This window comes from Phaseolus vulgaris, chromosome 1 (genome assembly GCF_000499845.2).
Source record: "Phaseolus vulgaris cultivar G19833 chromosome 1, P. vulgaris v2.0, whole genome shotgun sequence".
Classification (NCBI taxonomy): Eukaryota; Viridiplantae; Streptophyta; class Magnoliopsida; order Fabales; family Fabaceae; genus Phaseolus; species Phaseolus vulgaris.
In genome coordinates this window covers 6,935,548-6,949,043 of record NC_023759.2, presented here as the reverse complement: position 1 = coordinate 6,949,043, position 13,496 = coordinate 6,935,548, and the positions used below count along the sequence as shown (strand labels likewise).

Genomic DNA, 13,496 nt, shown 5'->3' with positions numbered 1-13,496 from the left:
AGGATGCAAGTTATGACAACTTATTATATAAATCTTTTTCCTAAAATTGAATTGAAAATGTACAATTTTTTTTTTGAAGTAAATATGTTGGAACTATTAAAGCCAAGTTTTCTTTTTAATTAAAAATTTATAATAATATTTAAAATAGACAATGAGTTAATTAGATTTGATATATTTTTAATTATAAAATTTAAGAAACTTATGCCAACTTGTTATCTTAATACTTTTTAAACAAAAAATGTATCAAATTTAATGCAATAAAACAAAAATAGTTAAAAAAAAAAATATATTAATAAATTGGTTTTGGTATGTAGCTCTCAATTTTCTTAACCATGTTTGAATTATAAAACAATACAAATTTAAGAATTGTCAATACACAAATATTCTCTTATTAATAACTATTCTTCATTACAACTGGATTCCTCTCGAGTTAAATATATATAAAAATGTAATAATAATATTTTTCTTATATCATATTTCACCACAATAAAAAAAAATGATACCTAGTTTAAGCATAAAATAATAAAACACATATTAATCTTTATTTGAATTAATATTTTAATTATTTTAGGATAAGAGAAATATTTTAAAAATAAAAATAATATACTTATTGTAAAGTACTGATACATTTCTTGTTCGAATCTCAAGTTTAAAAATATAGTTTCACAAATCAATATTTTTTAAGTAATTTTTCTAATATTTTCGGCGTTACAACCGCAGTTATCAAAGTCCTTCATTAGGGAGGTCACTTTAAAAATGTCTATAAATGTAATTCAAGAATACCATCAGGTATTAATGTAATTTATTTTAATTACGTTTTTGTTTCTTCTTATAACCTTTAAGAATAATTTTGAGGCTGATTCTCCCGGTATCTGATATTTTGAACTAGCACCTAATCACATATAGAAAAAGATCAAATTACCCTTAATGAATTTGAAAATACCTTAAGTGTGATATGCACCCAATGTCATGCACCCAACCCTATTCTTCTTCTTCTTCTCTTCTTCGTTTGTGCGTGAAGCAGCAGCTGCAACCACCGTCAGCCATCGTCAGTCACTTTCGTCTCCGTTCGTTTGCTTCACCGTCAGTGACCTTCATCATCGCAGGCAGAGCATCAGCCGCCACGGTCAGTTTCTGAAGTTAGAGAATGAACCATCGTCGAAGAAGTCAAGGTACACTGACATGCCTACCAGATATTTTTATCCGTAATTCATTATTGACTTCCACACATTTTTATCCGTAGTTCATTATTGACTTCCACATATTTTTATCCGTAGTTCATTATTGCATTCCGGATATTTTTATCCGTAGTTGATTATGTGACTTCCGGATATTGATGTCCATAAGTAAATCTGTGACTTCCGGATATTAATATCCGTAAGCAAATTTGTAACAAGGGCAAAGTTGGGTTTAAAAAGTTACGTTGGATGCAGGAAGCAATTGATTGGGTGCAGGAAGTAATTGCCTAATTTTGATATGCAATGAACTTTGTAAAAGAAAAACTATTAAATATATCCAATCCATGCATCGGACATATTTTCAAGTCACACTAGTCAATTGCTTTATGCACCCATGTTTTTTTAACCTGCACCTGATGTTTTATGTCAAATAATAAAAATGCGCTTTTTAATTATTAAATAAGAGAGGGTGCGGATCAAAATAAATTCCAAATTTTAGTATTCTAAAATACATTTTAATATTTAAATTTCCAAAACACTTTTCTGGATTCTAGAATTGTTTTTTCTAGAATTTCTGGAATACTTTTTTTCATTTTTTTGTATTTTTGGAATTGCTTTTCCAAAAATAAATTTTAGTTTTCGAATTCTATATCAGAATTTCACTTCCATAACAAAAATTTATTCTGAATTTTTTTTTCCAAAATGTTTTAATTCGATATCTTCAATTCCGGAATGAAAAATAATTTTGGAAATTCTAAAGTTGATTGGGTGTAGGTAAAAAATCATCACCAAGCAATTGTCATGACATTGAGTGAGCATAGATAAAATTGATGGTAAATATGAAAAAAAATATATATAATATTTTTTACAAATATACCATGATATGACATGTATTTTGAATATACATGATAGACTAGCACAATCTTCTGTCATTCATTCTGAAGGCCAAATTAAGAACAAGCAGATATAAGCATTATCACATGATTGGAAGTATGATCACAAAAGAGATCATCAACTTGATATAGCTTTTCTCTATGTTGTGGACACCTTTCTTTTTGTGGTGAAATGCCGCAGTGGTGGTAACAACTGAGTTTTCCAGGAAGGAGAAACACAAAGTCAAGAGGATGGCAAACTTTACACATATTGCATCCAACCAATTCAGGACCAAGAGTTTGTACACATCTTTCATTGCCAGATGAAACCAAGATACTATTTAAGCTTATCAGAACCTAAAGATACAATATATATGTACTACAGATCCAAATAATAATGTAAATCTGAGGTGGTTGCCTCATTCCTTAACTTTGTTAGAGCAATTTTCTCTATTTTTCTTATCCTCTCTTTGCTAACTTTGAAAAGCGTCCCTATATCCTGTAGAGACTTGGGCTGGTTATCAATAAGGCCAAAGCGTAGGCTTAATATTTGCCTTTCCCTTGAGTTCAAGCCTTTCAGAAGATCATGTACGTCTTTTTTCATATGTTGCTTCAGGACACCATTTTCAGGGCTCTCGATTGTTGTATCGGGAAGAAGTTCCTGCAGCATTAATCCACAAAGCAGGTTATACTTGACATAAGATTACAAGATAATTGTTCTTCAAAATTTAGTATCCCTGCACAGGTTCTAACTGGTTGCAGATTAAGTGAAAAACAGTGTGATGGAAACTTTGTACCCTCCTACCCCAATAAGAATGTTGTATGCTTTATGACTCTCGATGGATATAAAAAAATAAAACGATTGAGTTACATAAGTGAGGTGAGATTGGTGACAAGAAAATACATTCCTCAAATAGCGGTAACACCAGTTCAACCTTGACTTTGGGAAAGCATTCTCAAAACATGAACATACCAATATACATTATCAACAAAATCCCGTGAGCAAAAATAAAATTAGTAACAGGGAAGAAAATGTAGTTCTCAAGGACATTGCATGCACACAAGAGAACATGTTTTTCTGTATTAGTTGATTGATGTAATAAACTAGGCAGGTAATTAATTTTCCATTTTCCTTCCTTTTCCTAAAGGCAGGAGCCTTTCTCATACTCCCACACATTTATAAGGCTCTGCATCTTTCTTTCTTCTTCCATGACAAAGCCATTGACGATTAAAAACAAAATACCACCACTTAGATCATAACACAATAAAACGGATAGGTTGCAGGTAAGAGAGGCAAAGACAGAGAGAATCTGAGTCTTACATTATATTCTATGCTAAAATTCCCCACCTTCTGATCAATTGAAGCAACTATTCTCAGACAATTGCTAGCTGATTTGATTTTATCTAGTGAAAGACCTGTCATCTTTGCAATTTCACAATCATCTGGGCTTTTCTTGTGTGTACTTTTCAGGACTTTTCGAGCTTTCTGGATTTGCTTTATTGCCCTGTTTAATGACCACTAAAAAGAATAATGAAAATTAAAAGAACACGGGGATCAAAATTTAGGTTGTCTTGGATGAGACTGGTAGTAAGAAACAATCTCCTAAGCAAAAGAAGAACATACAGGAATTATGACTCCTCGAGAATATCGTTCCACCACTCTTAAAATTGATTTCCTTATCCAGTACTGCACATAGGTTGAGAATTTGTATCCCCTTGTACTGTCAAATCTCTCAGCTCCTTGGAGAACACCTACATATCCTGCCTATGAAACGTGAAGAAAACGTATGGGTCAATGAAAATCTAATCGAAATAGGATTCATGCAGGTCTTGATAGTAACATTTTAATTCTACATTTGCACTTTCAGTCAACTTCACAAAAAACTTTGATCAAAGTATCAATGATGGAATCTCATTGCAAATTTCAATTGTCCTTTTGTTATCATATATTTACAAAATGTTCAATAAGAAATCATAAAACAACAAAGAAAAGCATGTGACGTTGATTCTAACCAATAAAACTAACAGGAAAAAAAATCATTAGATTCGTAGCAGCATGACCTTTGGGGAGGAGAGGACTTAAATCCTATGATGTTTTGGGCCTATATCCTACATCTGCCTAATAACTTCCGATTTAAAATTGTCAGTGGCTTAGGTTTCTTGTTTTATACTATTTTAGACATATATACCACCAAATTACAACCACCCTCCAAAAAAATACAAAAGAAGAAAACCAGTCTTGTGTGTCAGACCCCTTGTACTCCCTGAAGATTCAAGGAACACAAATTATGATAGGAACTTCATAATTATGGGTTGCCTAAATCTCATATCGAGTAGTATGGGATGTTTGATGGAGTATTTACGAGTTTGGTTCTCCCCCCTTAATAGCTAGCTTTTAAGGGTGGATTCTCCAAGTGTTTGGGTATTTATCACTTAGTACCAGAGCTGGCTGTCAGTCTCTCGGAAAGGACTACTTACGACAAACAGGGAGTTGAGTGAAGTGTATGATTCTCTCCCTTAATTAAAGATGTTAGTATTTTTCATGGCCATAATAATCTCTTTTTACTAAAGAATCAGTTTTGGTGCAACTTTTTCCACTTAAAACTTTTCTATTTTTAGTTTATCCACACTCCTCAGAACACAATCTTACCTCTTATCTAGTTGAGAATATAAATTTCAATGCATAGTGGTAAGAATGTAAGATCAGAGCACTTTATAATGAAAAGATAATATAATAAAAGATCACATGTAAATTGTCTTCAAAATTAGAGGTGATAAATTGTTGGTGCAGTGGAATTAATATAGATGTGACCAGGAAAAGTGTAATTTACGCTATGCCTCTCTGCGTGTCCTTTCTTTCAATCAACTGATACAATCAACTCAATGACCATTCCGCCCTCCCCCCTCCTCACCCACGGTACACACATGCATATATCTTGAATTAATTGCTTCAATTTTAACTCTCAGAAATTGTTCATTGTTGGCACCATAATATCGACTCTTAATTAGGAAAGTTGGGTTCTTGAGATATAATTTACAACTACAGATAATGAGTGCACAAATAGAAACCTGTCCTCGTTAATAAAAAATAGCAAATTACATACAAAATCATGCACAATGACATTTGGAACTAACCTGAAGTAAATCATCCAAAGCTATTCCCATACCCCTGTATTTTCTGGCAAGGTATAGAACTAAGGAACGAGAACTCCGTACGAGCTCATCCCGACAATAATAGCCATGATGCAATAGCTGCTGTAGCACCTTCTCATCAACTCCAGATGCTTCGGCCCAGTGATTCAAGCACACTACTCGCTTGGTATCCTCTTCTAAAGCTGTCCTAATTTTCTCTAACTCAGCTAGCACCTAGAGTAGTGCAGAATTTCAGTATTTATGTAATTTACAATCACGGAACACAATCTCTCTATTTCTTAGATAATACACTAACCTTTACACCTTTTGCCATCTCTGCCTCCCTTTTAGCAACCATCATTCTTTTATTTTTACTATTTGTTGCTCTTTTCACAACTGAAACTGAGAATCCTAATAGATCTTCCTGATTAACTTTTAAAGTCAATGACTGTGATGAAACTGCTGTGACACCAATTTCTCTCTTTCTTCTAGTTTTATTTTGCTTTTTCTTGCTAGAGGGGACAACACATTTGCCCTTGTTATGTACTTTATCAGCATAGTCTGTCACAAGTGATAGATAAACATTGAATATCTCGAGAGCACCAAGCTTTTCTAGTTGCAATCTAATAGCCTTTTCCAACCTCAGTGCTTCTGAATCGGCAAAAGCCTCTTCTAAAACATCAAGGTTCTTCATTAACAAACGGAAATGCTGTGGCGTGAATGACTCAAACTTCTTAGACACACTAGATACCTCTCCAAAAGGCATTTGGGTATCATCAAACATTTCATGTACACCACTCAGTGACCTCTTCCCTTTATTTACCTGGAAAATTAGCATTTCATAAGACCTATATTTTGGCCATCAATATGATGGGTTCTAGACTTCTAAAGTGAAAAAGTAGGGATAAAATCACCGTTAATTTAAAGTGAGTGAAGTTATCAAATACTACAATTCAAATCAAGAACAATACACACCATAAGGAGTCAAATCCCAATATACTTGTTACTGTCAAAATAAGAAAATCACAAGACTCATCATAAAGAATTATGTCGTACCCCGGTTTCTTCTCTTCCTAATGACTCATTTTCCAAGGTATCCAAAGCAGAAAATGCATAAACCCTTCCAAAATCTTTCTGCAAAGCTTCTCCTTCCTCATAAGATGTTGTCGGCAAAGACAACTTCGTGCAGTTGAAACAAGTCTCCTTGACTCCAGCTGCCCCATATTTCACCCAAAATTCAAAACAATAGAAAGGAATTCGAAACACAATACAAAAGCAAGTAGCATGTTAACATTACACTTTAACAACAACAAAAAAATATAATCATGATTTTACTACCTTTACGATTAAGTCTTTCTCAGTTTCAATTTCTATGCATTCGGACATAATCTTTACAATGAATTTAAAAATAATTATAATAAAACTTAACAATCACGATTATGTAATCAGAATTAATGGTTGATCTAAACTTTAAGATAATTATAGTAAAAATCAACAAGACAGTGTAATTCCATGCAATCAGGCATAACCCATATTCTAAATTCTAAATTTCTATGATTGGATGAATAAATAAAATCTGCTTTCTCAGTTTGTACACAATTTTTTTACAAGAAGTGATTGTTTGTGACAAGTAAAGTGTGACAACAAGAAATAAGAAATATACAGTTACAGAATAATAAGATGAAGATGTGAAAGGAAAGAAGAGAATTGACCAGAAGATGGAGAAAGAGAAACAGGTGAATTGGTGAAGGAATGAGGGGTATGAAGAGGCACGCAATATCTGAGTCTGTTGGGGTTTAGCGTGAGTCCCATATCGTTTTGTTGGGGTGAGAGAGAGATAGAGAAAGAGAGTCCATGAAAGAACGGTGGTTGAAAAATGCGTTAAGCAATGCGCAATGTGGATATCGCGTTGCGTTGCTGTCACTTCCACCACCAGTTCTTCATCTCCCTCCCAGTGGCTGCAATATTTTTTCTTTCTTATTTAATATTTTTACTTAAATATGCGTTAAGTAATCGTCTATTATTTTTATCCGCTTCAAATTTCAAATAATTATATTTAGACTTTGTGAAAATAAGTGAACTTTGCTTTTAATGACGGTAAATTGTACTTTTATTTAATTGTTTCAACTCTTGAAATTATTGTTTTTAATTATCCTCGGCATTTGTTGTAATTAGTTTTTAGAGATGTAACATTGTATAGAATCAATAAAAGTGTTATGTAGGATGTGTTGTTAAAGATAAAAGAAGAGTTGTAAGGAGTGAATATTCTCCTTCAAAATAAGGGAAAAAGAATTTTAAGAAGAACTTTACATTTTGGGTTTTCCTTTGATCAAAGTTGTTTGGAGTTAGAAAAAGAAGGTATTGTTCTCAATTTAACTAGTTTGGAATGTTTTTCGATTATATTCATGAATGAGGAATGTATTTGAGGTTCTAGAAGTTATGTGGCGAAGTTTGGTAATAAATACGGTTGAATCTTGATGGATTCTTAAATAATTTTGTTGGATGAATGAGGAATGTATTTGAGGTTCTAGAAGTTATGTGGCGAAGTTTGGTAATAAATACGGTTGAATCTTGATGGATTCTTAAATAATTTTGTTGGATTATGTTGCACATGTGTATAAGAAACTTAAGGTAAGGTTGTTTTAATTATGGTGTGGGTTTGTGTCATGGGTGCAAATATCACAAGGGCAATCTAGAAAATGGTAAAGATAAGAATAATTTTGTTGTGAAGAATGGAGAGGTGTCAAACGATCCTATGATTGTGGGAAATTGAAAAGGTTTAAGGATGGCAACCATAAATTCATGCTTATGGTTTATGTGTGAGGTAACAATTAGTTACATAGTATGATAGCATCCTCTGTGGCATGGCTTTGGTTTAAATTTTTGAATGAAGTTGTGGAATGCAGAAGTTTGTTGTAAATGGAGGAATATAAATCTTTGTTTGAAGTGGAGAAATGAGTTTTGGAGAGTGAGAGATGAAGTCAACTCACTATGAAAAAGTCTAGGGTTAGGTTTACTAAGAAACTATCCTAGAGGGAGCTCAAGAACAAGTGTTTATAGTCAAATTTGGGCAATATAACTCTTCTCATTCAAGCTGAAAATTACATGAGTTGAACACATTTATTTATAATGCTAGGGTCAGTTCAAAAGAGAGCAAAAACTTAAAAATTCAAATTCAAATTAAAATCCTGGATTTAGAAGAGTCAATGGAAGAGTGACATGTGGTGAGTCATGTAAATTTAAAACATGAATAAATGTAAATTGAACACATACAATAATGTTCACATATAAATCTTATCATATCATGATTCTCACACAATCATACAATCAAGAAGGAATAGGCACTTACCTTGATTCATGAGTGATCCTAATAGAGCAGTTACTTTATCTCCTTTGTCCCAATCTATCTCTTAGCAATTCCGTTCTTGTCACACACTTTCGTGATGGTTAATAGTGAGACAACTATTATTTGCAGAGACAAAACCCTATAGCATTTAGTTCCTAATCTCCATCAGATGTAGGTTTTCATTAGGTATATCATCAGATATATATTTCTCACGTTAACCAATGAGCCCTTTATTCTATTATTATTATTAAATCATATTTGGGCCCAAAGCCCAAACTCTAAGTCATGTGAGCCACTTTATAAAAATTAATTTACATAATTTCTTACATTCTCCCACTTGACTCATATGAGTTATAACACTTTCATGATTTAATAATTACATAAATGCGCATTTAAAAGGTCTTACATGTCATTTTAATCAACACATTTCCTTCCATGTACTACTATATCATTCTTTCTCCTTAATATGACTTTATAATGAGAAATCCATAATAGGTTCAAACATAATGTCATTTTTTATCAATACCAACATAATTTGTTTTCCACAACATAATTTGCATGCATATACATAAAGTAGAAAACATAAATTTCAGAAACTTTATTTATTCAATGAGCTCAGAGTGTCAAATAAGCATTAATAACAACATTCATCATTCACTAGTAGACATAATGCCCATATTTACAACATGACCAGTAAATGTTTTGGGCGGTAACCCTTTTGTTAAAGGGTCAGCAATCATAAGATCAGTGCTAATATGTTCTATTGACACTCTATGTTTCTGAACTTCTTCTTTAACGGCAAAGTATTTCAATTCCATATGTTTAGCACCTTTGGAAAACTTGTCGTTTTTAGAAAAGAATACGGCTGCAGAGTTATCACAATAAATTCTCAGCGGCTTGGCAATACTGTCAACAATTCCAAGTCCTGAAACAAAATTCCGCAACCAATTAGCCTGAACTGTGGCCTCAAAGCATGACACAAATTCAGTCTCCATGGTGGATGTAGCAATGACTGTTTGCTTCGCACTTTTCCATGAAATCACTCCTCCGGCTAAAAGATACGCATAACCAAATATAGATTTTCGTGTATCCACACAGCCAACAAAATCTGAATTTGTATATCCAATCACCTCAAGATGATCAGATCTTTTATAAGTAAGCATGTGATCCTTCGTTCCTTGCAAGTATCTTAAAACTTTCTTTGCAGCTTTCTAACGATCCAATCCTAGATTACTCTGGTATCTACCAAGCATACCAACTTCAAAACTAATATCTGGTCGTGTACAATTGATCATACATTAAACTCCCAACAATAGATGCATAAGGTATATTCTCCATCTGTTTCTGTTCCAAGTCATTCTTTGGACATTGCATGAGACTAAATTTGTCTCCTTTCTGTATTGGAACAGGAGATGTCGAACATTTTTTATCCATTCTGAATCTCTCTAAAACTTTATTAATATATGCTTTCTGAGACAAACCTAACAGTCCTTGTGATCTGTCACAGAATATTTCAATTCCTATCACATAGTATGCCTCACCCATATCTTTCATCTCAAAGTTATTAGAGAGAAACTTCTTAGTCTCACTTAATAGACCAAGATCATTAGTTGCAAGCAATATATCATCAACATACAGAATCAGGAATATAAACTTGTTCCCACTGACCTTCAGGTATATACACCGATCAACGATGTTTTCCTTAAACCCAAAGGACACAATAGTATCATTGAACTTAAGATACCATTGCATAGAAGCCTGTTTAAGCCCGTATATTGATTTCTTAAGTTTACACACCATGTGTTCCTTTCCTTCTTCAATGAACCCCACTGGTTGGTCCATATAAACATCCTCTTCTAAATCCCCATTCAGAAAAGCAGTTTTGACATCCATTTGATGCAACTCAAGATCATAATGAGCTACTAATGCCATGATAATTCTAAAGGAATATTTCTTAGAAACAGGTGAAAATGTTTCCTTATAATCAATGTCATCCTTTTGAGTAAAACCTTTGGCAACAAGTCGGGCCTTGTAACGTTCGATATTGCCATGAGAGTCACGTTTAGTCTTAAAGACCCATTTACACCCGACTCTCTTGTATCCTTCTAGCAATTCTATAAGGTCCCATACATCATTCAGTGCCATTGATTTAATCTCATCTTTCATGGCATCTAACCACTTATCAGAATTATCATCATTGATGGTGTCTGAAAATGAAACTGGATCATTATCAATACCTAAGTCATTTTTTGACTCTTTTAGATAAACCACATAATAATTCGAAATAGCAGACTTTCTTTCTCTTTGAGGTCTTCCTAATACTATTTCTTGTGGTTGTTCTACTATAGGTTCATTGTTAACTTCATGATCATTAATTTGTTGTTCTTCTTAAGCACCAAAATTTTAAGAACCCTAATTCTGTTCCGAATTTAATTAATCCCAATTGAAGAACCCTAATTTTAAAATTAGGGTTTATGGATCAAAGTTTCCATTCCTCAAGAACCTTAATCTGCACTCAATGCCATTAACGACGTTAAGCACCCTATGAACCTATAAGTGGGACCGTCGCTGCTGTCAACCTGCGTTTTTCCGTCACCACCCATGACTGCAGCGGTGCCAGTAGTGCGGCACGATGCGGTGGCCGCACGGTGGCACGCGCGGTGCGACTACGTTTTCTGACCTGCGCGCGGAGCGGTGGTTCGCGCAGTGGGGTGCGGTGGCGAAGAGGTTGCGCGGCGCAGCAAGGAGATTACGTGGTGCAGGGTGATGGCAACTGTGATGCATGAATAATAGAATTAGTTTTTTAGCAAGAAAGAGAAAACGAAAAGCGAAGACATGCACCTTAAAGTTTAGGAATGAAATAAAATATAATTAATGGATTCACGCATGAATTTATTCCTGCACATTAGGTCATTCATTCATGCACTTATCTTTTTTTTTTTTTAATTCAATTAATGAATCACATGTGCACCTTACGTCATTGGCTGCCTTTTGATTGTGAAATATGTGGGTAGCTTTTTTGTCCCAGTTTTTTTTTTTTAATTCACTTTATGTCAAAAAAATTTATTTTATTTTAATTAAAGTCTTTAATTCAAATTTACGTTATGTTATAATGTAATTCAATTTTCATTTAAATTAAAGTTTAATTAATTAATTAAAAGTGAGTAACGGAAAATTAATTTTTCTATTTTATGTATTATTTTTTTTAATGTAATTTAATTTACATTAAATCAGAGTTTTAATGAAATTTTATTATGTTCATTAAATTAAAGTTTAATTAATTGATTGAAAGTGAGGAATGGAAAATTAATTTTTCCGCTTTATGTATTATTATTTTTAAATTAAAATTTTGGAATTATTTGTATGATAGATTTGTAATCACCAAAGTGATCAAATCTTTATGTTTTATTTAATTCCAAATTATGGATGAAATTTTATTTCAATTGAAGATATTATTTATGGAATTATTTGTATGATAGATTTGTAATAATCAAAGTGATCAAATCGTTAAGTTTTATTTAATTCCAGATTGCTGATAAATTTTATTTCAATTACCTATAGAATGGATGCTAAATTATTTAAATATGGGTAAATGGAAATTCATTATTATAAGACATTTTTGGATCACCCAAAGGTTGATTAGTTGTCCTTATAATTAATGGATATGATTGTTGGTAGTGAGTATGTGTTATTAGTTTTGCTTGTATATCCAAAGATAACAAGTGTTTCTAGTTAATGCATATATCTTGCCAAATAAAGTTAATACTATTAGCATCATTATGTTTTGTGTAGTAATGGATCTCCCAAAGGAGAACATTAGTATACATAGAATGTTTTCTGAATCTGTATTGTATGTTTAGTTTATGACTCAAAGTATTAATGTTAAGCATGTGTAATTGCAGTATCTGTTCCTGTAGCCTTACATTCGCAAGCTACGTCTGTTCCTGTCTTTAATGGTCTAAATTTTTCTGACTAGAGTGAAAAGGTCCAATTTCACTTAGGTGTATTGGATCTTGATTTGGCCATTCGAATTGAGAAACCTGTTGCTATTACTGATGATAGTAGCAATGAGGAGAAAGCTCATTAGAGGGGCTTGGGAAAAGTCAAATAGACTTAGCCTGATGTTTATGCGAATGAGCATAACAAACAATATTAAGTATGTTCTTCCCAAAACCGACAATGCAAAAGAGTTTATGAAATTTGTGGAAGAGCGCTCCCAAAAAGATGATAAGTCTCTTGCTGAGACATTAATGAGTACATCAACCACCATGAATGCTTATTATGTATGTTTTGAATCAAACTTAACTGAAGTTCCACATAATTCTTGGTGGATTGATTCTGGATGCACAACTCATGTTTCTAACATGATGCAAGGATTCCTTTCAACCCAAACCATAAAGCCAAATGAAAAGTTTGTCTTCATGGGGAATAGAGAGAAGGTTCCAGTGGAAGTAGTCGGGACTTATCGTTTAATCCTCGACACTGGATTTTATTTAGACTTGATGGATACTTTTTATGTACCTAGTATATCTAGGAATTTAGTTTCATTGTCTAAACTTGATGTTGCCAGATACTCTTTTAAATTTGGGAATGGATGTTTCAGTTTATATCAGCGTACCTATTTGATTGGATCTGGTACTCTTTATGATGGATTATATAGATTGAATCTCGATAATCTATATGCTAAAACTCTTATGACCTCGCATCATAATGTTGGCACTAAACGTAGTTTGGTGAATGAATGTTCTGCTTTCTTGTGGCACAAACGTTTGGGACATATTTCCAAAGAAAGGATGGAGAGATTGGTAAAGAATGAAATACTTCCAAGTTTGGATTTTACTGATCTGAATGTATGTGTGGATTGTATTAAAGGCAAACAAACAAAACACACAAAGAAGAGAGCCACAAGATGTACTCAGCTTCTTGAAATTATACACATTGATATATGTGGACCTTTTGATGCAAGTT

The 13,496-nt window shown here is 33.0% G+C and overlaps 1 protein-coding gene across 4 annotated transcripts; it reads right to left on the bottom strand.

Annotated features, from left to right (window-relative positions):
* Positions 1 to 1,996: 1,996 nt before the first annotated feature.
* LOC137813411 (RNA polymerase sigma factor sigC) lies at positions 1,997 to 7,165 on the bottom strand. 4 transcript variants are annotated; one of them, XR_011081423.1, is made up of 7 exons: positions 6,895 to 7,153; positions 6,239 to 6,396; positions 5,499 to 6,005; positions 5,186 to 5,416; positions 3,675 to 3,815; positions 3,372 to 3,555; positions 1,997 to 2,711 (listed from the first exon to the last, which is right to left on the bottom strand). XR_011081423.1 is itself a non-coding variant. In XM_068615636.1 (7 exons), the coding sequence occupies exons 1-7, from the start codon at positions 6,992 to 6,994 to the stop codon at positions 2,430 to 2,432; spliced, it is 1,617 nt and encodes a 538-aa protein (XP_068471737.1). In that variant the 5' UTR covers positions 6,995 to 7,165; the 3' UTR covers positions 1,997 to 2,429. The 4 variants fall into 4 exon arrangements, 2 of the variants coding, with proteins under 2 accessions (XP_068471737.1, XP_068471738.1); XR_011081424.1 differs by having other exon boundaries at positions 3,399 to 3,555; XM_068615636.1 differs by having other exon boundaries at positions 3,372 to 3,569; positions 6,895 to 7,165.
* Positions 7,166 to 13,496: the final 6,331 nt, after the last annotated feature.

What these genes read in the sequence shown, in the direction of transcription:
- LOC137813411 (XM_068615636.1), bottom strand. Translation starts at nt 6,994, where the DNA reads ATGGGACTCACGCTAAACCCCAACAGACTCAGATATTGCGTGCCTCTT. An exon ending in AGATGGCAAAAGGTGTAAAG is followed by an intron (nt 5,417 to 5,498) that starts GTTAGTGTATTA and finishes GCACTACTCTAG; the next exon opens with GTGCTAGCTGAGTTAGAGAA. An exon ending in ATTTTAGCATAGAATATAAT is followed by an intron (nt 2,712 to 3,371) that starts GTAAGACTCAGA and finishes TTAATGCTGCAG; the next exon opens with GAACTTCTTCCCGATACAAC.